The sequence below is a fragment of the Lynx canadensis genome, chromosome A2 (genome assembly GCF_007474595.2).
Source record: "Lynx canadensis isolate LIC74 chromosome A2, mLynCan4.pri.v2, whole genome shotgun sequence".
Taxonomy (NCBI): domain Eukaryota; kingdom Metazoa; phylum Chordata; class Mammalia; order Carnivora; family Felidae; genus Lynx; species Lynx canadensis.
Window position 1 is genome coordinate 14,045,667 of NC_044304.2, and position 25,418 is coordinate 14,071,084.

At 49.4% G+C, this 25,418-nt stretch overlaps 1 protein-coding gene across 9 annotated transcripts in view; it reads right to left on the minus strand.

Moving 5' to 3' along the window:
• Window positions 1-2,557: 2,557 nt before the first annotated feature.
• Window positions 2,558-25,418, minus strand: part of SUGP2 (SURP and G-patch domain containing 2) — a 32,669-nt gene continuing 9,808 nt past the window's right edge. For 5 of the 9 annotated variants that reach the window (XM_030305085.1, XM_030305039.1, XM_032591686.1 and 2 more), the window contains 7 exons: window positions 24,801-24,921; window positions 19,034-19,521; window positions 17,884-17,995; window positions 10,947-11,476; window positions 9,006-9,067; window positions 6,146-6,282; window positions 2,558-5,447 (listed from right to left, as the gene is read on the minus strand). In XM_030305085.1, coding sequence (XP_030160945.1) covers window positions 5,327-5,447; window positions 6,146-6,282; window positions 9,006-9,067; window positions 10,947-11,476; window positions 17,884-17,995; window positions 19,034-19,521; window positions 24,801-24,921 — 1,571 coding nt within the window. In that variant the 3' untranslated portion in view covers window positions 2,558-5,326. The remainder of the gene's footprint in view (window positions 5,448-6,145; window positions 6,283-9,005; window positions 9,068-10,946; window positions 11,477-17,883; window positions 17,996-19,033; window positions 19,522-24,800; window positions 24,922-25,418) is intronic. The other 4 variants (XR_004343079.1, XR_003966530.1, XM_030305047.1 and 1 more) reach the window with 4 other exon arrangements.

Consider the following 25,418-nt stretch of genomic DNA (forward strand, 5'->3'; position numbering starts at 1 on the left):
GTCACCCGCCCTCCTCCGGGCAACCGACACCCGATCCCCCAAACACATGGGAGTTCCGCAGTTTACCCCTCTCTGGCTGACCCTGGGCCTCGACCCCGCCTCTGCCAAAGGTGGTTAGTTTGGAGGTGTGACCTTGAGCCCTCCAGCCGGCAGGGGGGCAGGGGCCGGGGGCACCATGACTAGGCTTGGGGATCCTCACGCGTAAGGTCTGCCTCACAAGGGGAAACAAGCTCGGAAACGAGACCAGCCCCTCTGAACACTCTCTCGATGAGCGTTCCTAGATTACTGCTTTTAACTCTGCAAGCCCAAGGCCCCATCTCACTGGAAAGAAACCAAGGCTCGAAAAGTCCCGCCGCTCACCGCCCATGGGGAGGGTTGGCTGTGGCCTCCTCCCTGCTGGCGCATCTGCGGCCTTCAAGATCCCCCTCGCCGTGGGTGGGCATCAGGCAGTCATTGCAGAGAGGGACATCAAGACCCAGAGGGCCAGGGTCCCCTCTGCCCAGGCCAGACAAGGTCACCGGCAGCTAGGTGGGCACCGGCTCTGGGAAGGTTGAAGTTGGAGGGGGGGGGCGGCAGTTGTGGCGGGAGTGATGGGCTCAGAGTAGGGGAACCTGGAGGAAGCAGAGAGGAGTGCAGAGCTGGGTCCCCAAAGGGAGCAGGGCAATGGGGACAGGGTCTGGAGGCGTCAGGGCCCGTGCTTTATGGTTCAGTCCGCCTGGAGGGCAGAGCCCGCCTCTTGCGGGGACCACAGCCCCCCGTATCCTGGAGAGGCAGGCACAGCTGGGGAAAACCAAAGTGCCGACAGGGTCACCTCAAAAACCACGTGGCATGGCAATGCTGTGGAGGCAGTGAGGTGGGGAGATGCCGGGGAGCACCCCCTTGGTCCCAGAAATGCGATTTCTAGGGCTTTAGCCACAAAGAGTGTTCTGGGATACAGGAGCCAAGGCTTGGGAACGATTCAAATGCCTCTGGGTGGGGCCCCTAAATAAATGGCAGTCCATCTGAGAAAGGTTCTACCTAAAATATGCCTGTGTACACAGTCATCTACATGTAAGGGATCCGAGACCTGGGTGCCGGGGGGTCGGGGAGACATTTTTCCATAGGACACACTTCTGTACCTTGTGATTTTGGCCAGGTGTTACTTATTCACAAACAGTACTAGAAGTTTCTACTCCCGTGAGAAGACTGGAGACCTCCAGTCGCATGAGGACACGTGTCTCCAGGCAGCAAGTATGCTGTCTTATTTTTTAATTTTTTTCTAATGTTTATTTTTGACAGAGAGAGAGAGAGAGACAGAGAGACGGAGCATGAGCGGGGGAGCGGCAGAGAGAGAGGGAGACACAGAATCCGAAGCAGGCTCCAGGCTCCGAGCTGTCAGCACAGAGACCGACGCGGGGCTCAAACCCACAGACCGCGAGATCATGACCTGAGCCGAAGTCGGACGCTCAACCGACTGAGCCACCCAGGTGCCCCTCAGTGTCCAGCAGCACCTTCTGCTTTTGTCGGGGCCCTAGGGCATCCAGAAGGCTTCCAGGAGGGGACGCTGGAGAGAATGAGCGAGGTGGGGCCCTAGAGGCCGAGAACGACATACGAAAGGTCCCAGTTCCCTCTAAATTAACAAGAGAGCAGAGGAAATTTCAATTTCCAAACTGGAAGAAATCCTTCCCAGATTGCAGAGGCGAAACAAGCCTGAGGTCAAAGCCTAGACGGGTGTCCCAGGAGGGAGACCCACACTCCAGGTGTCCTCATCTAAGGAATCTTCAGTAGCCCCGGAGGTGAGAAGAGGAGCTGTCGGCCAGTTAGGGGCATCCGCTGGAGAGTTCTGCTCACCCCTTATCTCCAGTCTCCCGAGAGGGGGTGGGAGATGAGGTGGGGTGGCTGTGGGGTTCTGGGGGACTTTCTCAGGGAGGGCGCTAAAGCCCAGTCAGACACTGCCCTTGTGGGTGGGCTCTTGTGAAGATGAAGGCAAGGGAGGGACATTCTTGACTGGCAACAGCTCCCATCACGGTCAAATGGACCCCTGCCACTCCCGTGTGTCCTCCAGGACACAGCAAGGAGAAGGGAGGCTTAGGTCCCCACACCAGCTCCTAGGGGGCCGGTTTCACCTGCCCCTAACCGGCCGACAGACACCCCAAACCCTTCCTGGGCAACCCCCTGCGCTGGGCACAACAGCAGCCCGGCTCCTCCCCATTACTCTGCTGTCACGTGGAAGCCCCTGTGGGTCTGGTACGCGCCTGCTGTAGCCTTTGCCCTCACCCCTTCCCCCAAGGGCCAGGCGCTGTCGGTGGAAGAATCAGACGCAGGCTGGGCAGCACATGGGAACAGCAGGGAGCCTTGCAGACAGCGCACAGGCCGTCCTCAGTCAGGGAAAGCCTGGGTGGGCCCTGGTCTGACAGCTGGAACCCCGACCGTGGGAGCGGGTAAAGCCTGAGGGGGACAGGAGAGTCATCGGCAGCAGGGCATGTCTCTCCGACACTGTCCAATGTAGGTGTTACAACATCTCTCATGTGTTCCCCGGCCAGCCAAGTTTTAAAAACACAACAGAGACCATGGAAAATTGGGTTTCCTCTACATTTATTGCAACTGCTAAATGATTAACAACATTCACAACTTCTTAGATTTAAAAAAAGGAAAGAAAAAAGAAAAAAAAGAAAAAACCCAAAACTTCCATTTTGTAACATCACAAATGTCTTCTAGGTTTTACCAAGGACCAAAACGCTAAAATTCTCTATATGATTTCCAGTGATGGAAACAAGCCAGAGACAGTAAGCACCCAAAGTGGTGAGTTAGTACTTTCCGGATGCCTGTCGTCCTCATGGAAGAGACCCTGGAACTAGAATGACAGAAAAGACACTGTGACTTTGACAAGGCTATGCAACCACACACCACACTCGCACGCACACTCCCCGTGAGCAGACTTCGCCAGAGGGAGCAAGGGCGAGCTCAGAGGGCCAGTGCTGGTCCCTGGGCTGGTCCCTGGCCGACAGCTGGCACAAGGACTCGCCACCAGGCTCCGCCCCGGCTCCTATGATACCACACCCACAGGAAAAGCATCGCCTGAGTGCTCAGAGGACTTTCCAGGATCAAGAAGGAGGTGTTCTCTTTGATGTGTGCTAAAGGCTCACGGGGTCAGCTCGAAGCGGGATATCCCCAGGAGAAAGGGTGGCAGGAGGCTGCGGGGACAGAGCTTATACCCTGGTAATTCCTAAAGCATTTTACTCACAAACAAAAGCGGAGAAATCCAAGAACGAATATACTAGCACAAAGTGAATATGATGGTCAGAGCTGTCTATGCTGGAGAGAAAGAGCTAGAACCTATTTGGGGAGTACATGCCTTGCTCAGGGCCGATGGGCACTCTGTGAAAGGCCAGAGGACAGAGGCCCTGTTCTCAGAGTTCCATCCATGTGCCCAACCCACAGCCAACAAGGAAGGCTACTGGAAGGATTAGGAAAGAAAAGAGATGAACCCCTACGGCTGCGGTTCCCCCAAACCACACCACCTGTGCAGGCTGCTTCAACTCTGCGGAGGCATTTCTAGCATCTCCCTGGCCATAAAGATCTGCCTGTTGCCCATGCAACAGAAGCAACCAGAAGCAAGCAGAGCCTGGAAGAGATACGGCACAGGCCTGTGACGGTGGGTGTGGGCCCGACAAGACAGAGCGGAGCAAGCTGGGACCACAGTTGGGGCCTGTGGCTTTAAAAAAGTGAAGACTGGCCAACACGGTAACTGGCTGCTGTGTCCCCCAAGCTTGTAGTGTCAGCAGGATCCCAAGTTTCCCAGGTTTTAGCACGTATTTAAAACTTCAACACTGCTGCTTTATGAGGAAGGGCTGAGATTCCCACAGCCTGAGAACTTCGCACGTAGCTGCGAGGAGCGGAGCGCTGGGAGAAGATGGAAGGGAGGCAATCACGCGCCTGGAAATAGCAAACAGCTGCGGAGCCCGCCCCAAGAGGATGCTTTCTGTTCCGTACAAAGGCTCTGAGAAAACAATTCTTTACCCTACTGCACATGCCAAAAATGAAGCGTCTTGAAGAGTTTACACTCCCAGCCCCTTGTAGGAGAGACTCCATATGTGGTTTTAAAACGAAGCACACTGTAGTTGGTGGATTCTAAGGAGCCATGTGAATTTGGGGGAAGTTTCATCAATGTAATGATTACTCCCCAGTGAATACGGCTCTATTATACTGTTGCTAAACTTCCATTAAGTCTCTTGGGATGCACTTAAGAGCTGAGACTCCATAAATAACACGTTCATCGAATCAAGTATCTCCACTTGTTCAAAGAGCTCCGACCGGCAGGCCGCACTACCAGCATGGACTTGGCTAATACTGAATTCTGTCCCCCATTTACAGTCTGCAAACCACACAAAGACACAATCTGTCATCAGTTTGGCATCAAGTTTGCTAACAGAGCACTTCTAGAGAGAGTTCCCTGGGACGGGAAACCCGACAGGAGCTGGCTCTTGAGCACTATCCAAGGGCAGTACCCCTTCTGAGGGGGGACCAGGAAAGACCTGCAGGGGACTGGCTGCCACAAGCATTTAGAAGAAGGGGGGAAAGCAAAAGCAGATGGGGAATGATGCACTCTTTTATCCTTTAAGAAGAAGAAGAAAAGCCAGCGGAACCTCCGTACAGGACCTGCAGAGACGTTCTGTTTCTCGTGGACACACCAAACCTACTTGGGCACTGGCTCCAGGGCAGATCCAGGGCAGAGGTGGCGCTCTAAGAGTAAGTGCTCCTTCAAGCCTGATCTTTCTCACCAATGGTTTCATCTATTCAGGGAGAGAACGATTTTGTTCAAAACTGAGTTGGAAATTACGGGTGGGGAAGGCAGCTAAAAAGAGAGCAGAAAGAACGGGATATTTATATGGGCCCAAGGCCCTTGAGAACGAAAGGATTTGAAGATGCTCAGAAAGGGATGTGGCAAAGCCACTGCCCTCTGCAGTGACAGCTTCCAGATCGCCCTTACACGTGCAGGACGCAAGGCCATTGCCGCGGTGGCCTATTTCCCCAGGATGGCCGCGTGCAGTTGAGCCTGGGAGCCCTGCACCAAGGCCCGCTGTTGAGCTGCACATAGCTGTGCGGCCATGCTTGGTGAGCGTGGGGCTCGCTCCTTCAACCAAACCTGGAAGGTGAGAGGCGGGACACATCCATGTCTAAACGCTCCTGGTTACCCTCATAGAATTTTTTGATTTTTTTTGTGTATGTGTGTGGTTTGACGTTTGGTTTTGGGAACGGGGATCTCTGACTTTTCTGGAGAAATCGTCTCTACGTACCAGAATGTCAACTTAGGCAGAAAGCCCCACGCACTAGCTCACACACATACCTATTTGTTGGCCCGTTTGTGTCTGTACATCTGCATCATCCTCTGACGGAACACGTCAAATGTGTCTTCCTTGCGCTCCTGCCCGTCGGCACCTAACCCCTCCCCTTCCGAGGCAGTTCCCCTAGGAGCAAAATGGAGAGTTAGCCACACCTGAGCACAAAGCCTGGCCACCAGGAAACTGGAAACGGCACGAGCGGTCAGAGTGGGATGGAAGCATGTGGGACACACAACAGGGACAGCAAAGGAAAGGGAAAGTGAAGACACGATTCACAGCGCGGAACAAGGGGTACTCACCTGTGCAGGTGTGTGGACCTTCTGAGGAACGAGCTCAGAAGCCCCCGATAATAGCAGAAAGCCTCCCCCCGCAGGTGACAAGCTCAGTTTTAAATGAAATGCCTGCTGGATGTTAATGGGGCCTAACAAACTCTGGGCCACGTTTTCCCTGGCTAGCCTGCTTAAGGGTTCCAGGCAAAGGGAAAGTGGTTTTTATTGTTACTACCTAGAATTACCACTCAGCTTTTATGACAATAATGAATGTGGCTGAAATGCCAGGGGCCAAGGAGTCATTTAAATAGTCTGTGCAAGTGCAGCAAGGGGCCTGTAGGAACACCTGCATATGTAAACGATCTGCTTCTCATCTCATCTGAAGACTCCCTTTGTTAGGAAAACAAACCTGCCAGCTTTAAGCCATGTTTAACATGAGGGGAGCCAAGAAATCAGGCTGCAGATCAAAGGACTTAGGACCAGAATCCCAAAGAAAGCTTCTTATCCCAAGCACGCTGCCCATTCCCACCCCGGGCCCCAGCGCCTGCTGCGTACACGCTGACGGGTTCCCTGATGCCCTTCCCACAGGAGCCTAGGCCATGGCCCTCCTTCCAGCCCATCTTCTGCAGCATCTGGAACCCCAGGTTCTTGTCGGTTAACTTCTGCTGGGCAAAGTCAAAGTCCTTGGGTTTCTGAGGAAAGAGAAGAATATGGCAAGTGGGCTGCAGCAAGCACGTGGAGTGAGAGTCTGCCTGTGCTGCTCCTGACACGGTCCAGTACTGCCCCCCACCCCCCATCCTGGATTCCATAGACACTTGGGATCAAGCCATAGGCCCCTCCCCAGTTCCCAGCAACATTCTCTGAGGTGCTAAGACCATGAGGAAAACCCCACAAGAGCCAGGGGTGGGGGGTGGCCCTGAGGCCAAGGGGTTAGTAGAAAGAATCCTAAGTGGTGATAACTTGCGATGAGCAGAGGGCACACCCCAGGCTGGGGGTAACCAGGACAGGGCATAGGTTTGAGGCAGGAAGGCCCCGGGAGTGCAGAAGTCAGAGGGGAGACGGGGTTGAGGCAGGAGGGGGCCAAACAGGCCATGAATCTGCTGCAGAGACAGACTGTGTGGAAAACTGGCTTGCAAGGTCCTTTCTACTCCATCTTGAACACTCTTGTGGGCTTCCAGAACTCTGAGCAGTGATTCCATCCCAGAAACCTCTCTGGCCGCCCTCAGACATTGCTCAGCAAACCCAAATGACTTGTCTATTTGTCCAGCCGGCCCTTCCCAGATCTGGGAGCTCCCCAAGGGCAGAGACTAGGTTTTACTGGCACTCTGGGATCCGTGGTCTAGCACAAAGCAGACCTCACTGAGAACTGGTACAGCTGGGAAGAAGGACAGGGCTTGAAAAGAACCTGCAGGTAAAGCCCCAGACAAGATCTGGGCCCCAGAGCTGGCTGTGGGAAGATAGGTTAAAAGGCCTGGGGGTGGGGGGGACCTCTGGAGGAGGGGCCTGCCTGGTGTGAGCAGAAAATATTTCCATTTACTCATGAATATTCATGAGCACCCACTGTCCCTACCACCCGAGCCTGTTTTTTAAAAACATTTACTAAATAAACACTGAGGACAGCCTGGGGAGGCTGACAGGGCCACACGTGCTTCTGGGGAATGGACTCTTCCATCCTGATCCAGGCAGCTGGTGCGGGGGGGTAATGGTGAGGTTCTGAGGATCTGAGCAGGGAACAAGTATGGGAAGGAAAAGGGTGGGGAAGGCAAGGGAAAAGCTGGCCACAGGTCCCCAAAAGGCTAGCCTGCATCCCTTTAGGAAAGCTGCTCGGCTAGAGAAAAGCTGTGTGCGAAGGCCAGGCTGAGGTGTGCACAGAGAGTTGCAGGGGAAGCTTCCTCTGGGCCTGCCATCACCCCAAGGAGAGATGTTGTTTGCAGGGCACTGCTGCACGCCAGGTTAACGTGCATTTACTTTCACTCTCGAGGTATCTCCGAACCAAAGGTAGGTGCGACTGCCCCACTTTACAGATGCACAAACGGAGACTCAGGAGTTAGATGCCAAGACTAAGTGGCCAGGTTGAGCCTGAACCTGGCTGCTGCCTCACCAGGTTGTGCCCTCACCCGGGCCACCTGATGGGCAGCCGGGTGCCAGCACAAATTCAAACTGAACACGTCGATTAGGACCATGAGCTTTGGGCTCAGAAAGTCCCTCCTCCCTGCTGTAACCGGGGTCACGCCGACGCCTCACCTGGCCACTGAGACTGACCGTCCATTTGCAACCGGTGTCCACCACACAGGCTTTCTTTTCCTCACCACTCGACACCAGTAGAGACCTCACTGGGTGGCCGGCTCACCTCCCTGACCTCTGAGGACCTGGGATATCCCCACATACGTCCCAGGTGACCTCACCCAGCCTTACCTGCCCCCACACATATCCGCCTAGTTGTCTGGAGTGCAGCGCATCTCCTTCAAATGACCTGCCCCCACAGGGGCTCTCCATTTCACTCAGTGGCAGCTCCATCCTCCTAAGTGCCTGTAGACAACCGTGCAGGTGCCCAGAGCTCTGGGCTTTGGCTCTTCCACACGCAACCCATCAGCAAGTCTCACTGACTGTGTCTTCACCTTCCCAGACCTTGGCTTCTACCAGCCCCCCAACCACAGGCTGCTCTCAGCACAGCAGCCACCGCGGCCCTGTCTTCCACCCAACTGCCACCACAGGTCCCCAGGGCCTCCCCCAGAGAAGGAGCCACGCTGCTAACTTCCGTCTACAGGCCCTATGTGACCTGGGGACTCACTGCCTCTACTTCCTCATCTCCCCACCCCCAGCTGGGTGCCACAAAGGGCTGCTTGTTGACACAAGACCAACCTGGGGCCTCTTCCAGGCCTCCTTGAATAAATGGCACCCCCAACCCCACATTACTCCCCATCTCCCTTTGACCTGCTTCTCCGTACTCATAGCACACAGGCCACAAGACTCACACACACTCCTGTCACTGTTGGCCCTGCTTGCTGCGACCTCTCGTTGGGCAGATGGGACCTGGCACACAGGAGGTGTCCATCAGTTAATACACAAGCACACACATATTCCCTTGGCTTATTAGCAAATTAGCATGCTCTTGAACCACAATTATAGTCCACTAAATCTGAACTTAAGGGCCGGGACATTACTTTGTTCATCTGTCCAACACTTTGCACATTTCAGATCTCACCTATTTGTTAAATAACTAATTACTACCCTCCTGTGCTTTGGGCAAAGCAAAACAGTTCCAAGAAATCCCTGAGAAAAAAGGCTGTTTGTTGTGCTTTGTACATTATGCCAGTCTGAAGCATGAGTGTACCTTAGTGACAAGTCACAGTGTCCTTTGAAACACTGACAAATTCTAACTAACTATGTCATACATGGGAACTGTCATGCTCACCTTCTTTTTGGACACGGGACGACCCCGAGGTCTGTCATAGGCGATGCGAACTGGCTCATGAACTGGAAGACATAAGAAACATGTATATACACACACACACACACACACACACACACACACACACACACACACGTACTCTTTCCAAATTACTCAGAAAGTGAGGGCGCTGCAGTTTAGGCTAACAACGCCTCTGGTGACAGAAGGCAGCTACAACCTAGACCCCAAAGCCAGCTGTGCCCCTTGCCAGGGTCCTCTCAGGAATCATGTGATCCATGACCAGAGAGCAGAATACGGCCCAACTGGGGGCTGCCTCCATGTGGAAGAGGCTACTTAACACAGGACTCCCCGTGTTTACGACAAAGGGCTCAATGCACGGATCGTTTTCCTGACTGCAGAAATACGCTTTGTTTCAACAAATAAACTATTTGCAACCTCGTGCCCTCCTAGTATCTCTGCAACTGTTCTGCCGATAAGGAGTTAAAGTCCACATAGAATTTCCAGTAAAAAACAACCAACCATGCTTCTCACACAGAGCACCGGATCACATCATATCATTATTTTTGATGAAGGAGAATCAGCAGGTCTGGTTTTTTTCTCATCAACCACCCAAGGAAATGAGAGCTTCCAAAATAGAAAGAGCTCCCTCCACTTCTCTCCCACGAAGGACGTATGAGGCATTCAGATAGGCTGCTGCCATCAGCAGTAAGCTCTGAAGGACGTTAAGAGTAGGGCAGAACAGCTGGCAATCTGTGGTAACGCCAAGGTTTCCAAACACAAACCACAGAACTGTTCTGTTAGCAGGAGAAGCTGAACTGATGCTCCTGGGGGTGAGTGTGACCATCTCAACAACGTAGAGCACACTGGTGACACAAGACGGGGCACCATTCGCTACAACCACCTCACGCGAAGGGACTGCGGCGTCAACCCCATGTGTAAAGCACAGCCCAGGCCTGGTTGTATGGAGACACCTGGTGGGGCGGGAGGCACAAGGAATAACCTGGGCCATAGCCAGGCCATCAAAAGGCTGCATATGATGCTGTTCTGCCTACTGACCGTCTAGAAAAGGCAGAACCACAAGGCCAGAAAATGGAGAGACCACAGGGAAACACAGAGACACTTCTGGAGAAAGGCTCCAGCTCCACTGCATTGGAGAAGTTCATGCCTGTACACATTTGCCAAAACTCATCAAACTGTCCCCTTAAAAAGGATGCATTTTATTGCTATTAAATAGAATCTCATGAACTTTGACCTTCCCCACGGGAAAGGAGATGACCTTCCACGGCCAAGGCAGCAGACCACATGGCTCCCACCAACCACTGCCTGAGACCAGCCCCACCTGTGTCCTCCTTCCTCATCATTACTAAGCAGGCATCGCTGCCCCGGGCCTTCCAGGGGCTCAGAAGGCTGGGCACTCCCCAAGGTCAAGGGCAGGAAAGAGCTGAGATGACCCAGGCCCTTGCCCTCCACAGCCAGGGCCCCCTCACTGGACTGTGAGCAATAATGGGAGCACCAAGCAGCACCCACCACAAACGCACCGCTGCTGCACTAACACAGCAGCGTGTCCTCGGAGTGCTGACCTTACACCAGCTGGCAACGTGAGCCTCACAGGAACATTTTGGGGTGGTGTGCAAACCCGCTAGAATTATTCTAGGTTAAAAACACAAGACCAAACAACCCCATGTTCTGTTGGCCCTGGGGGAAGCTGGGGAGGGAACATCCAGGTCAGCAAGTGTAATCAGAGGCAGGAAGGGTGACAGGGACCAGTTTGGTCATCTTGCGGCTGAGCGTGGGCTGAGGGCAAGTAAATTCTTCCAAACAATCGGGCGACATCGCCTGATCTCCGCAACTTTTCATGGTCCACAACTGAGCACCACGGTTCCTCCTCAGGTGCTAAATGGAAGCTCCACGCGAGGGGGGCTGTGGTGACGGCCAGGTACTCACCTTTGGGCTCCTGGATGAGACACAGCCTCTTGGGAGCTGGAATCATGCCAACCTTCAACGACTTGCTGCTGACCCTCTTTCGGGGGAAGCAGGCGCCCGAGGAGGCCTGTGACAGGGCAGGCGCACCAGCTGGGCCATCTTCGGCCGCCTCGCTCGGGAGGCCATCTGTGGGGGGGCTGCCCTCAGAGCACTCAGACTTGGCAGCCGCTCCTGCTGGCCTGGAGGTCCCTCTAGGAGCGGAGGCCTCTTCGCCCCCCTCCTCCTCCTCCTCCTCGTCTTCCTCCTCCTCCTCTTCCTCATCCTCCTCCTCAGGCATCACCTCCGGGCTCTCCAGCTCAGCCTCGTGCTGAGGGGGATCATCTTCAAACTCTCCTTCCCCTTCCATGGGGTCATGGGGGCTCTCCTGAGAATCAGCACTCTCACCGGCGTGGAGGTTCAGTGGAGATGATGTAAAACAAATCGATGGGCATAGTTCAAATACTTTCTTTCGATAGAATTTGAAGGCTGAACTATTTTGGTCATGGAGAAACCTGGGATAAGGATGAAATACACTGGTTAACCAGAGGGTCCTCTGAACGTTCATATTTGCTGACAATGTCCAGAATAGATCCGACAAAGCTGGGAGTGGGACCAAGGAGCAAATAACCTGACCTCTTTCTACCAGCTACAGTTGATGGTGCAGCTTCACAATGAGACAGAGAAGTCTGAGGATTATTAGTAATTTAACAAAGGAGCTAGAATGTAGGAGGCCTGATTGCTTTTCAGGGGAAGAGGGTGGAGGAAAAGGTTTGAGGGAATGACGAGGGCCTGTGCTGGAAAAAGCGCCAATGCTGGAGCCAGAGATCCAACCTGGCCCTCGCCTCATCCCTTTCTAGTCTGTCACCATCCACCCTGGGCCTCTGTGTGTTCACCGTGACTGCCTGGTTCCTCTCACACTGCCAGGTAGGAGATGGAGGAAGGGGTGTCACTTCTACCCCTTGTTTTACAGTGAAGCTAAGTGAATGTGGTGGCGATAACGCCTCTCTGCACCTCAGAGTCCTGCGGCCACCGTGACCTGGGGCTGTGGCTAGTGTGAGAAAACTGAAAACATGCCCGAAGATACAAAATATACTTGGACCCAAGGAAAGAAGCCCTTGTTCTTGGCTGGGACAACTCAACCTCATGACTATGTTGATTCTTCCCTAATATATTAATGCATAATCCTATTCTGATAAAAGCGTCATTTTTTTCTGGATTTGAACGTGATTCTAGACTTCATAGTTAAAAATAACTATGTAAAGGTATCTGGGAGAACTTTGAACAAATCAATGAAGGGTTCCAGCCCTACCAGGTATTATAAGGTGTATGAAGCCTCTATAGTTAAAACAGTGTGGTACTAGTCCTTGGACACATGGACAGAGACACCAAGAGAAAGGCCAGAAACAAGGCATCTGATGAAGGTGGTCTCTCAAACCAGGGCAAAAAAGATGATCTTTCCAACAAATGGTGTCAGGACAACTGGGGAGCTTTCCAGAAAAATATTTAATTGGATCCACGTAGCACTCTCTGCTCTGGAATAACCCCACAGAGATAGGGGATCTAAATGTAAAACTGAAGCCATACAAGTGCTAGAGAAAAAGATATAAATGTCTTTATAACCCGTGTATGGGGAGAGAATTTCTATGACTCAGTATCCAGGTGCAATAAAAAAGAATTGAGAAATTTGATTACATGAAACACTTCTGCACTGCAGAACAAAGCATAAGCAAAAGGAAAGATAAACATCAAACTAAGAAGGAAACGTGCAACTATTTCATAGGTAAGAGCTCCTAAAAACTGAGAAAGAAGAGGCACCTGGCCAACTCAATAGCCAATAGGGCATGGGACTCGTGATCTCAGGGTTGTGAGTTTGAGCCCCACGTCAGGTATAGAGATTACTTACATAAATATTTTAGAAAAGATTTTATTTTTAAGTAATCTCTACACCCGATGTGGGCCTTGAACACACAACCCTGAGATCAAGAATTGCACGCCCTTCCTACTGAGGCAGTCAGGTGCCTCAAAAACACAATCTCTAAGAACTTGTGCCCCACAAAAGACTGCTAGGATGAGAAAACAAGTCACAGACCTGGAGGAAGTATCTGCAAATCATACACCTGATAAAGGACTCATACAAAGAACATACAACGAAGCCTCCAACTTGATTAATAAGTAAATAAATGTGGCCCAATCAAAGTTGGACCACAGATCCAAACGGGACACTTACATATAGAAAGCACATAGGCACACTTGAAACACTCAGCATCACTAGTCCTTGGAGAAATGAGAACCAGAGAGTGACACCGCCTCCCCGCACTGGGACACTAACATGGACACTGACGCTAACAAGTGCTGATGAGGACGGGGAGGAACTAGAACTCTCATCCCGGCTGCTAAAAATGCAAAATGGTTGCAACCACTTAGAAAGGCAGCTTGGCAGTTTCTTCAAAAGTTAACCATGGACCTACCATGGAGCCAGCCTTTGCTCTCCTTGGTATTTACTGAAGAGAAATAAAGGCCTATATGCAAATTCTCACAGCGGCTTTATTTGTAATCATCCCAGACTGCAAACGTCTCAATGCCATCAACAGGTGAATGGGTAGATAACTGGTCCAGCCACACAATGGTATACACTCAGCAACAAAGAGGCGTGAACTGGGGATACATGCAACAAACACCGCTGAATTCAAGTAATCGTGCTGAGTAAGGAGCCAGACAAAAAGCAAGAACAAGGTGCACTGACACAAAATTCTAAAAAACGCAAACTATTTACAACAACAAAGCTGTTTTTTAAAAGACAATCTTTTTTTTTTTTTTTAAGGGACAAATGAATAGTTTACAGAAAGATACACAAAAGACACTGAAGTTTATGAAAAGATGTTCATGGCACAAAAACAGATATCCAGATCAATGGAACAGAATAGAGAACCCAGAAATGGACCCACAAACGTATGGTCAACTAATCTTTGACAAAGCAGGAAAGAATATCCAATGGAATACAGACAGTCTCTTCAGTAAGTGGTGCTGGGAAAACTGGACAGCAACATGCAGAAGAATGAACCTGGACCACTTTCTTACACCAGACACAAAAATAAACTCAAAATGGATGAAAAACCTAAACGTAAGACAGGAAGCCATCAAAATCCTAGAGGAGAGAGCAGGCAAAAACCTCTTTGACCTTGGCCGCAGCAACTTCTTACTCAACACGTCTCTGGAGGCAAGGGAAACAAAAGCAATAATAACTATTGGGACCTCATCAATATAAAAAGCTTCTGCACAGCGAAGGAAACAATCAGCAAAACTAAAAGGCAACCAATGGAATGGGAGAAGATATTTGCAAATGACATACCAGAAAAAGGGTGAGTATCCAAAATCTATAAAGAACTTATCAAACTCAACACCCAAAAAATAAATAATCCAGTGAAGAAATGGGCAAAAGACATGAAGAGACACTTGTCCAAAGATGACACCCAGATGGCTAACAGACACATGAAAAGATGCTCAGTATCACTCATCAGAGAAATACAAATCAAAACCACCATGAGATACCACCTCACACCATGGCTAAAATTAACAACTCAGGCTGTTGGCAAGGATGCTGAGAAAGAAGATCTCTTTTGCATTGCTGGTGGGAATGCAAACTGGTGCAGCCACTCCGGAAAACAGTATGGAGATTCCTCAAAAAATTAAGAATAGAACTACCCTATGACCCAGCAACTGCACGACTAGGTATTTATCCAAGGGATACAGGTGTGCTGTTTTGAAGGGGCACATGCACCCCAACGTTTATAGCAGTGCTATCGACAATAGCCACAGTATGGAAAGAGCCCAAATGTCTGTCGTCAGATGAACGGACAAAGATGTGGTATATATATACAATGGAGTATTACTTGGCAATCAAAAAGAGTGAAATCTTGCCACTTGCACCTATGTGGATAGAACTAGAGGGTATTTGCTAAGCAAAATTAGTCAGAGAAAGACAAATATCATATGACTTCACTCATATGAGGAATTTAAGATACAAACCAGGTGAACATAAGGGAAGAAAAGCAAAAATAATATAAAAACAGGGAAGGGGACAAAACATAAGAGACTCTTAAATGTAGAGAACAAACAGAGGGTTGCTGAAAGGGTTGTGGGAGTGGGGATGGCCTAAATGGGTAAGAAGCATTAAGAAAGACACTTATTTGGAGGAGTACGGGGTGTTATACATAGGGAATGAATCACTGAAATATGCTCCTGAAATCATTGTTGCACTATATGCTAAGTAACCTGGATGTAAATTAAAAAACAAATAAATTTTTTAAAAATTACCAAAAAAAAAGAAAAAATGTTCAATTTCACTCATAAGAAAAATGAAAACTAAAATTTCACTGCGGAAATTAGAAATTTCTCATGAATCCTATTGGCTCTAAGGTATGTCAAAAGGTAAGAGGTGGGGACTGGTACTCCTGACACTGCGTGGGGAGTGGCCCTTGGGGAGGAGAAGCCGCATTATTTACTGAATTATGTTTGCAATGATCTTGGACCCAATAATCCCCCTTCTGAGAGATAACGGAAGATTTTCTCCACAAACACAAAGCCATTGTGCATGAGGCCATTAAAGGGGCCATAAGAGCAGTGTGAATGCCTGCAGCTACGGAGTGACCCTGGTGTGGCTGCATGTGGAGAATGACACAGTGGACAAGAGAAGGAGGGTACAGGTGGGACAGGCAGAAGGGGACTTCTGGATAGGTTGTGAAAGGAAAAAAACAAGGTGCAAAAGTGTCTACTACATACAGAAGGTCATTTGTGGTGTAAGAACAAAGGGGGAAAGGCACACACACTAGAAACGAATGAAAACAGTTTCCTACTGATAGGTTGAGGGGATGAGGCTTCTCTGAGCTTATCTTTTGTTAATTTTTACTTTAGAACCATGCAAATACCATACTTATTTTTTACATTAAATTAAAAAGGATAGGAAAAATAGTCTCAAAACTGAACCTCTGTAGAAATAAATAAACCTGACTATATGTCAAATTGTTGACATGACCACACCCACAAAATGAATGAACTCAAACAACTACTGAGCACATCAGAAGTATCATTTTTCTAAAGGAAAAGAAACAAAAAGTCACCTCGGAAGGTCTTTCCTAAATAGGCGTGCTATTGGGTGCCATCATTCTCAAACTACTCAGTGAGCACTGGGGGACAGAGTAAATCATTCCACCTAATGTTACTGTACAATGAGGGGCTCTCTGTATGGGCAAGGTGGGGACAGAGCCTTCTAGGGAACACTGCTGAGAAAAGTCTGTCAGAGAGGGTGACAATGAACCAAAACCATGGCAGTGCCAGGTGCCCAGGATGATGGAGTTCTCGCTGGGGAAAACAGCCAATGAAATGCTCCTGGGCTGTCCCCTTCAGCCGGAACTGCCTGAGTGAGGTCGTGTGTGTAGCAGGTAGCCCAAATATGAGAACTGTAAGGCCCAGCAGGCCCCAAGGTCACCAGGACTATAAAAGACAGGACCAGGCTGAGCACCCATGAAACCGTCAGTGCTCCAAGGGGCTGGTGTGGGTCTCACAGGAAAACAGGAGGCATGCCAGTGCAGAACTTACTCAAGGTTCCCATCAAGCATGCTCGGTCACAACTGGGTCCCAGAAATGTTCTAGGAAATGTGAAGTTTTCAACGACAGTCTTTTATTTATTTATTTTTTTTTCCCAACGTTTATTTATTTTTGGGACAGAGAGAGACAGAGCATGAACGGGGGAGGGGCAGAGAGAGAGGGAGACACAGAATCGGAAACAGGCTCCAGGCTCCGAGCCATCAGCCCAGAGCCCGACGCGGGGCTCGAACTCACGGAGCGCGAGATCGTGACCTGGCTGAAGTCGGACGCTTAACCGACTGCGCCACCCAGGCGCCCCAGTCTTTTATTTTTTTAAGTTTTATTTATTTATGTATTTTGAGAGAGAGAAAACTTGATCAGGGGAAGGGGCAGAGAGAGAAGGGAGAGCGAGAATCCCAAGCAGGCTCTGCACTGACAGTGCAAAGTCCAGATGCAGGGCTCGAACTCACAAACTGTGAGATCATGACCTGAGCTGAAGTCGGAGGCTTAACTGACTCAGCCACCCAGGCGCCCCTCAACTGTAGTCTTAATTAGACTAAAGCATGACTCTCCAGCATGGGAGGAGTAGGGCAAGGGTCCAGAGTTCCCAGGCAACTATTGGATACAATTCACACAGCATGGCAACGGTGCCTGCGATGAGTGGAGCCCAGCAGGGTTACGGCTCAGTACCAGGAACACATGGCTCCCAGGTAGCCTCCCTCTGGAGGGGAACCTGCACCCCTCAAGAAAGAGCAGGTTTCTGGTTCTGTCACCTGCAGGCTGTGTGGTATTGAGTGGGCCACCCCATCTGAGGAATGGCGAGGCTAATGGCACCCCTTTCTGGCAAAAAGATGCCAGGCCACCACTACACGGAAGTGCTTGCTGCCCACAACTGGAATAGGACCCATCCATCACTGTAGGAGCAGCAAATTCTCACCATCCGCCCACAGCACTGATGTGACCAGGGACAGTGCCCTGCCCTCTTCCTCCCACTACTCCACACTACTCCACCTCTGCAAAGGTTCTGGGGAATCTATTAGCCTCTCTGTGTGGGTGCTCTCTCCCCCTCCCCTGGTCAAAGCCCAGCTGACCTTCAAATACAGCTTAAACTTCCCTCCAGGGGAGGTTTTTCCTGATGTCCCAGAAGAGGGCAGCACCGCCCAATACCACTAAGCAGATGCTTCCCTCTTACAGCCCTGAGCTCACCAAAAGTGAAGCCAGAACTTATCGTGGGGTGCCTCTTGGGGCAGAAGTGTGTCTGCCAGGCCACCCAGTGGGTTCTCAGGACACTTGTGGGATAAACACACTCAGTCAAAACGGCATGATGGCTACATACCATAAGTCAGGGTTGTCGGTGCTGTTTTCTATGCTGAATTGTTCGATCTCTGGTCCCACCTGAGCAACAAATCTGGCCAGTTTCTCTGCAGTCTCCATTGTCTTGATGTCAACTATAAAACAAAGCAACTGTCGTGTGTCAGTTCTAGGCTGCTGCTTCCAATTTCAACTTTGGGGGACTGTGGAGACTAATTACAGAGACAGCCCTTGTGTCCCCTCACCGCATCCTTGCCCTTTGCCATAGGACTCTGCAGCTCTCTCCACAAATTGGGACTGGCCCTGGGACTCCTGCTGACCAACAGAATGTGACATAAGGGTGGAACCTGGGCTTCGGAGGTCTCGAGCCCCCCTACTGCCTCTCCTGGAGGCCCAACCCCAACTGTCAGGTGAACAAACCCAGGCTAGCTGCTAGGGGGTGACAGGCATGTGGCCCCCATAACCCTGCTACCCCAGCCGATGGCCCCAACCAGTTGCTGCCCATAGACACAAATATAGGCCCAACTGAGTTCAGCAGACTCAGAGCAACACTGGATACCCCCAGTTTGAAGCCACAGTTTGGAATGTTTCGTTATATGGCAGTAGCTAGAGAATGTAGCACTTGTGGACATTTTTTTTCCCCTCTCATTCCCACCTAGTGCTACGTGACAAATACTGGTCAGGGAGGGGCAGGCCTACTGCAGAGAGAAAAGATAATAGCCAGGAGAAACCAGAAAGTGCAGGTCAGCTAACCCTGAGGATAGCAGAGATCCTAGGGGAAAAAGAGGCAGCAGAATGAGAGACAAGGGCAGCCCAATGGAATGTAAAGAAGGGCAAGAATGGAGTGAGAAATGGATCAAGGAGCTTAAAGCCCCAAGCATGGGCACATGCCACAACCTGGTAGCCAGCAGTAGGACCTTGCAGGGAGGCACAGTCACCAGGTAGCTCGCTGAGTCAGGTCCACCCTCAGGACAGGAGGAATACTGCTACGGGACTCGAGGGCGAGCCCCTCTAGGAAACTAGAAAAAAGAAAGTGCCTCCACGTGCACCTGTCCTGGCTAGGTTCCTACTGCTTCTGCCTGCTGCTCAGACCATCCAGGTCGTACCCCCCCAACCCTGAAGATTGGTGAATCAGGGCTGAGGCCCAGAAGAGGGGGACAGGAATGACTACTCACCGTCAGCAGATGGGCAGGGAGAGGAAGTTTGAGGGGCTTCAGAGACTTCCACTCCTGTTAGCTTGGGGGATGGGCCCGAGGCTTCTGGGCTGGGGTCCCCAGGAGAGGGTCCGGCTGGGTCTGGTGGGCAGTCCTTGGCAGCAGCATTTCCATCTGGCTGGGACAGCTTTCCCTGCAATGAACCTGGAGCCTGCCGGGCATGGTGTTTCAGTCTGGCACCCGAGGACAGGAGGGTCTGGGTCCCAGTGGTTGCTCTCCTCACCTTCCAGCCCCGGAGCCCTTGAGTGCGGAGCAGCCCCCGCCGCCGGCTGGGGAGGAGCTTCTTCTTGAGGCTCCGGATTGCCCGAGCATACAGCATGGCCCGGACCGCACACTCTGCTGCTGTGGGCTTTTGATCTGCTCCTGGTAAGGTATGGCTCATCCTCTGCATTTCTGCCAGCTTCAGTTTGTAATATTTATACTCCAGACTACTATCATCAGACAAAAACCTGTATAACAAAACAGGCACCGAAGGATATTGGTTAAAACACCACCCGATACCAAATCATTGCTACAACCACATTTCTGCACATCCTTTCTAAGTGGCAGCCTCCCTGCTGCGTGAGAAGCTCTGCTCCATGGACGGCCCAGGTCCCCCATCCTGCCCAGAGTAACTGTAGGGCAACAGGGAGCTCTGATCCAGCACTCGATTCCTCTTTGGGTCCCACCATCACCTGCCATGAAGGAACTCACAACCCCTGGTGGCCTTGTAACACAAACCAGTCACTCTGGAGCCACAGAGACACTGCCATTCTGTCAATTGTAGAACCCATTTTTGGGAGGTGACGCCCTTCAAAGGGCCCAGGGCAGCTGGGTGCTCAGTAACCCTTCAACAGCATCACTGAGGCCAGAGTGCCATGGTTGTGAAATCGTGTGCCAGAGCTGTAACAAGAGCAGTACAGGAAAGAGGAGGAGGCTGAGTCACGAGTACTGACATAGAAAGACATCCACCATAGGGCCAAAGAAGACAGCAAGCTACAGGGGAACACCAACATTGGTAAGGACCCCATGAACTTGCTTTGTGTACATACATCCACGTGTATTTACTTTTCTCACACAGGTTCAAAGAATTTAAAGCAAACTTGATTAGCTCTGGGGAATGGATAGAAAAGAGGCATGGAGGGAAACTTACACATTCTTCACTTTGTTTCCCATTTCACTGGCCCCTTCTTTCATCTCTGTTAACCCTTCCCTTCTAGGGTCGGGTTTTTTGTTTTTTGTTTTTTTTGCCATTTCCTTCTAGCTTCATGTGGTGAATGCTTACGTTTACTCTTATTTCTGACAGATGCGTCCCAGTTTGCACTTTTCTCTACATGTGGTTGCAGCTGCATTCGGTGTATAGACCTCCCATGGCTGCTTCCCTCTAAAGAGTTTCCAATATCAGTTCTGATTCCCCTTCACTCAAAAGTTATTTAGAAGCAGGTTTTATTTTGGTTGTTGCTAGTTTTGACTTTTATGCGTTGGGTAATGTGACCCACGTGATTTTCCTTTCTTGGGATGTGCTGAGATTTTCTCTGTGACCTTATATATAACAGGTTTTTGTGAATGTTCAATTTCAGTCTGTGTTAAAGAAGAATGAATATTATTTGGTGGGTATGGCAACATTTCAGGTGGCCTTCAGACTGTTAGACATTAAGAGGCCACTTACTAGGTGAGGTTCCTGATCACCAAGGACAGAAATCGAATGGATGCCAGCTGCCTGCATGAAGCAGGGTGCCAGCAGCACCACGGGACATGGAGTGTCCCTGGCGGGCAGCTCCATGGAACACTCCTGCTGCTGCTGCTATCTGCACAGTTAAAGTCTGGCTGGATGTGAGGAAACAGGCTGCATGCTGCCTGAGACACTCTGCTGGGCCAACAGCAGCATCCTGCCAGATGGTACCCTAAGAAACAAGGATTCCTACATGAAAGAACACTGACCAACACAGATGGTCTGGTTCTCTTATCAAATGCAGCCCCAGCAAGGGTACCCTTCACCCGGGGCAAAAAGCAGAGTCAGCACCCAGGTCATCCAGAACCCCAGGATGCAGGTCCCTTTCCCCTGGACAGCTCTGATGCCAAGTTCAGTCTGAGGATGTCAGTCACAAATTAACCTCCCCAAGTTCTAGTGGACCATAATGTTAAAAGCATAGAACAAGGGGTGCCTGGGTGGCTCAGTTGGTTAGGCATCCGACTTTGGATCAGGTCATGCTCTCATGGTTCACAGGTTCGAGCCCCACATCGGGCTCTGTGCTGACAGCTCAGAGCCTGGAGCCTGCTTTGGATTCTGTCTCCCCCCCTCTCTCTGCCCCTCCCCTGCTCGTTCTCTGTCTCTCTCTCAAAAATAAATAAACATTAAATAAATAAATAAATAAATAAATAAATACACACACAGAACATTCCCAAGCCAGCCTGCTGGGTTCAAATCCCAGCATAGCCACTTATTAGCCACGAGATTTACTGAATTTTTCTGTGCCTCAGTTCCTCTATCTGTAAGATGGGATGGACAGATGGTAATAATAAACTACATCATCACGTTGTTGTGAGGCTTGAGTTATACACTTTTACTTGTAAGGAAAACCCTTTAAACACTGCTTGGCATTCATTACTGCTCAACAAACATTAGCACATCATCTTTACCTTATACCCGCTCACTGTGTTGTAACTATTCCCTTATTTAGATGACATCTACCCATTTCAGAGAATTATATTCAAGTCTCCTGACACGATACAGAGCGATCAATTCCTCTTGTATTTCCAAATGTTATTTATTCACATAACTCTAAGCTGCGTAGTTCGGGCATCAAGATTCCCAACTGTTGCAGCGAAGCAGCACCTGGAAATTGTGCCTGGGACTTCCAAGTCTGGATAATACCTTACCCAGAGGGTTTGGCCTCTGCTTTCCCCTACCAATCTGAGCCTCTCTAGCTTCCTTCCTTCAGCATGCACACTGATTGAGAACAAGAGCCTGGATGAGAATCTCAACTCTGTCTTACTAGCTTTGTACTCTTGAGGTAAAAGGACTCCCTAGGCCTCAAGTTTCTGGTCTGTAGAATAAGGATGGCATCAGACCCGCCTCATGAGGTTTACGAGGATTCAACCAGTTAGTGCTTAAATCTATAAAGCACTGAGAAGAGTACCAAGTACAGAGAAAGCAAAAGTGTTTGATAACGAAGTTTTCAATAAATAACGATAGAACCGTTAGGTTGCTGGTTTGTTTTTTTAACTTTTAAGTTATATGCTCACCTCATTCTAAACATGAAAATAATCCAAATGAGTGCAAGAATTCTGTAAAAATAAAAGCAAATAAGATCCAACCGTTCCCCTTCATGCTGCTTAAGACCAAACCCCTGGTACTGTTACATGGAAATTTATGCCTTTCAAGCATCTTTAGTAATTACAATAACAAGAATACTAAGTCCTGGGCGCCTGGGTGGCTCAGTAGGTTGGGCATCTGACTTCGGTTCAGGTCACGATCTCATGGTTCATGAGTTTGAGCCCTACATCAGGCTCTCTGCTGTCAGCATAGAACACACTTCTGATCCTCTGCCACCCCCCCCTGCCCCTCCCTAATGGTTGGTCTCTCTCTCACTCAAAATAAATAAACTTAAAAAAAAAAAAAAAAGGCAGGGCGTTTGGGTGGCTCAGTCGGTTGAGCGTCTGACTTTGGCTCAGGTCACGATCTCACAGTTCATGGGTACAAGCCCTGCATCGGGCTCCCCGGTGACAGCTCAGAGCCTAGAGCCTGCTTTGGATTCTGTGTCTCCCTCTCTTTCTGCCGCTCCCCCACTCACACTTTCTCTGTCTCTCAAAATAAATAAATGTTACAAAAAAAAAAAAAATTAAAAAAATAAAATACTAAGTCCAGTATAGGTACAATGCTGATCAGACAAGGCCTAAATAGACACTGAAAAAAAGAAACTACAACTAGATGTACTATGAGGAAATGTGTAATCTTTGTTAATTAACAAAGGAATATGAGGTAAAACATCACACTATGAAATTATCTCAAAGTCAAAACACAGTTGAGGGCACAGCATGCTTACAGAGGATAGCGAGTGTCAACTGGGACAGATAACCCACAAAAAATAACCTGATGATAAAGATCGACGGTCTCCACCAGGGACAACTCCTGCCCCAGGTGGGTAGCATTTAGGAGGGAGGATTCTACTGGCATCCAGCATCTGGGGGAGGCCAAGGATGCCAGATGAATAATCTGCAAAGCACAGGACAGTCCCCACCACAGAGGCTTATCCAGAGTCAGAAGTCAATCATGCTGCAGCTGAGAAACAGTGACAGAGACCAAAGCCTCTAAAGTTAACTTTGGGGGCGCCTGGGTGGCTCAGTCGGTTAAACGGCCGACTTCGGCTCAGGTCATGATCTCGCGGTCCGTGAGTTCGAGCCCCGCGTCGGGCTCTGTGCTGACAGCTCAGAGCCTGGAGCCTGTTTCAGATTCTGTGTCTCCCTCTCTCTGACCCTCCCCCGTTCATGCTCTGTCTCTCTCTGTCTCAAAAGTAAATAAATGTTAAAAAAAAAAAAAAAAATTTAAAGTTAACTTTGTCTTTAGCCCAGTAATTTCATGCCCAGATATTCCCCTAATAAACTGCCAGAAATGTAGACAGAAAAACAAGCAAAATGTTGTTCATCATAATAGTATTTACAGTGGGGAAAAACTAGAAAGTATCTAAGAACCCACCAATGGGCAATGGTCAAGTATGCTATGGTACCTGCATACGACGGAAGGAGTGCAACCACCGATTAACAGGGACAGTGATGTTACATTTGAAACGCAGGACATACTAAGAGGGAGAAACGGTGGAGGTGAGTGATGGTATCTTTACCTTTTTACTTTTCTCTATTTTTACAAAGGGCATATGCCACTTTTAAAATATTTTCACTTGCAGCAATCTAATCTAGAGATAATCCTAAACACATAAGAAAATATGAGACGTTAAGTGATTCACTGAAGCAGTTTCAGACAGTATATAATCAAAATCATTTTGAAAATCCAATAAGAGAGGAATGGCTAAACTCTGGCCACCTTCTTTATGGAGTGTAAATGCAGCTCTCTGAAAACGCTTATGAAGAATAAAGAATATGAGCATTTTGCCGTGTTCTCTAAAATGAGCAGGAAAAATACATATAAATACATACATACAAATAAAAATAAGAACAGGACAGATCATAGTAAAACCACAGCTACATTAAACAAAAACCCAAACAGCCCACAGTGAGCAGGAAGACTGGAGGCAAACATGCAAAAATGTCAGTAGATGTTGGTGGGCACACAGGTGGCTTCCCCCGACTATCTGTTGTTCCTGATTTCCAGTAAAAAGTACTATATTTATGGTCAAAACTTTAATTTTAAAAAGTAGTTCTATTCATGTGAAGAGTGAATAAGGCAAAAGGAAAGAGTTTAACAAACAGTAGCAACAAGTCACAAACAACTGCTGTGGCACATTCCTTATCTTCATGTGCTCTGTGCATGTACCTCTCACCTCATCCTTAAGTCAGCGCAGAGGGTTGAGAGGTTCCATGCCCGGATGAGAGAAGGCCACATGGCATGCCTGCAGGAGGGCCAGGGCTTGAATGCAGGTGAACCTGACCCTCCCTCATGCTCTTCCCACTGGCAAATACCAATGCTCAAAACAGATATCTCACTCACCCTCTGCATTGGATACCATCACGACACCAAGTTTGCCATGTGTTCTATGGGAGGGATGTGGAGGGCCAAAATTTAAAGACCTACCAGTAAGCAGGGTCCTCCTTGAGAAGAGTTCTCTCTTTGGGAGACAGGCTGCCTCCAACAATACGTGTGACCAGCTGGTCGATAGTGTCCACCACCTTGTGATCTGCTCGCTGAGGAACCGCTGGAACACACAAAAGGGCTTTTCTGAGAAACGCATTGGACCGCGTGGGGCCTGAGACAACCAGGACAGAGCCAGAGGCTTAGGATGGAACTTAAGCAGGCACCAGTGACCAAAATCCTCATTCCCGAGAAACCAGCGTTGAAAAGAGGAAAGCAGCACAGTATTTTAAAAACCAATATGTAAAATATCTTCCCAAAAGACAGAACAGCATAAACACTAGGAAAGAAAGTCACAAGCTCACGAGGACTATACAGAGCAATGTATGCATATATTCTATAGAAGGAAATGATTTGCAGCAACTCAATTCTGTTTTCATGTATCGCTTAACTAGAATGTTCACATTCAGGAAAAAATATAAAAGATATAAAACATGTCTAGGTATAAAACACATAAAAAAAATATTTAGGTTATGATTCCCAATACAAAAGAGATAAGAAAAGATATATAAATACAGACATGTAGTAAAAAAGATTAGAAGGAAATATTCCAGAATGTTA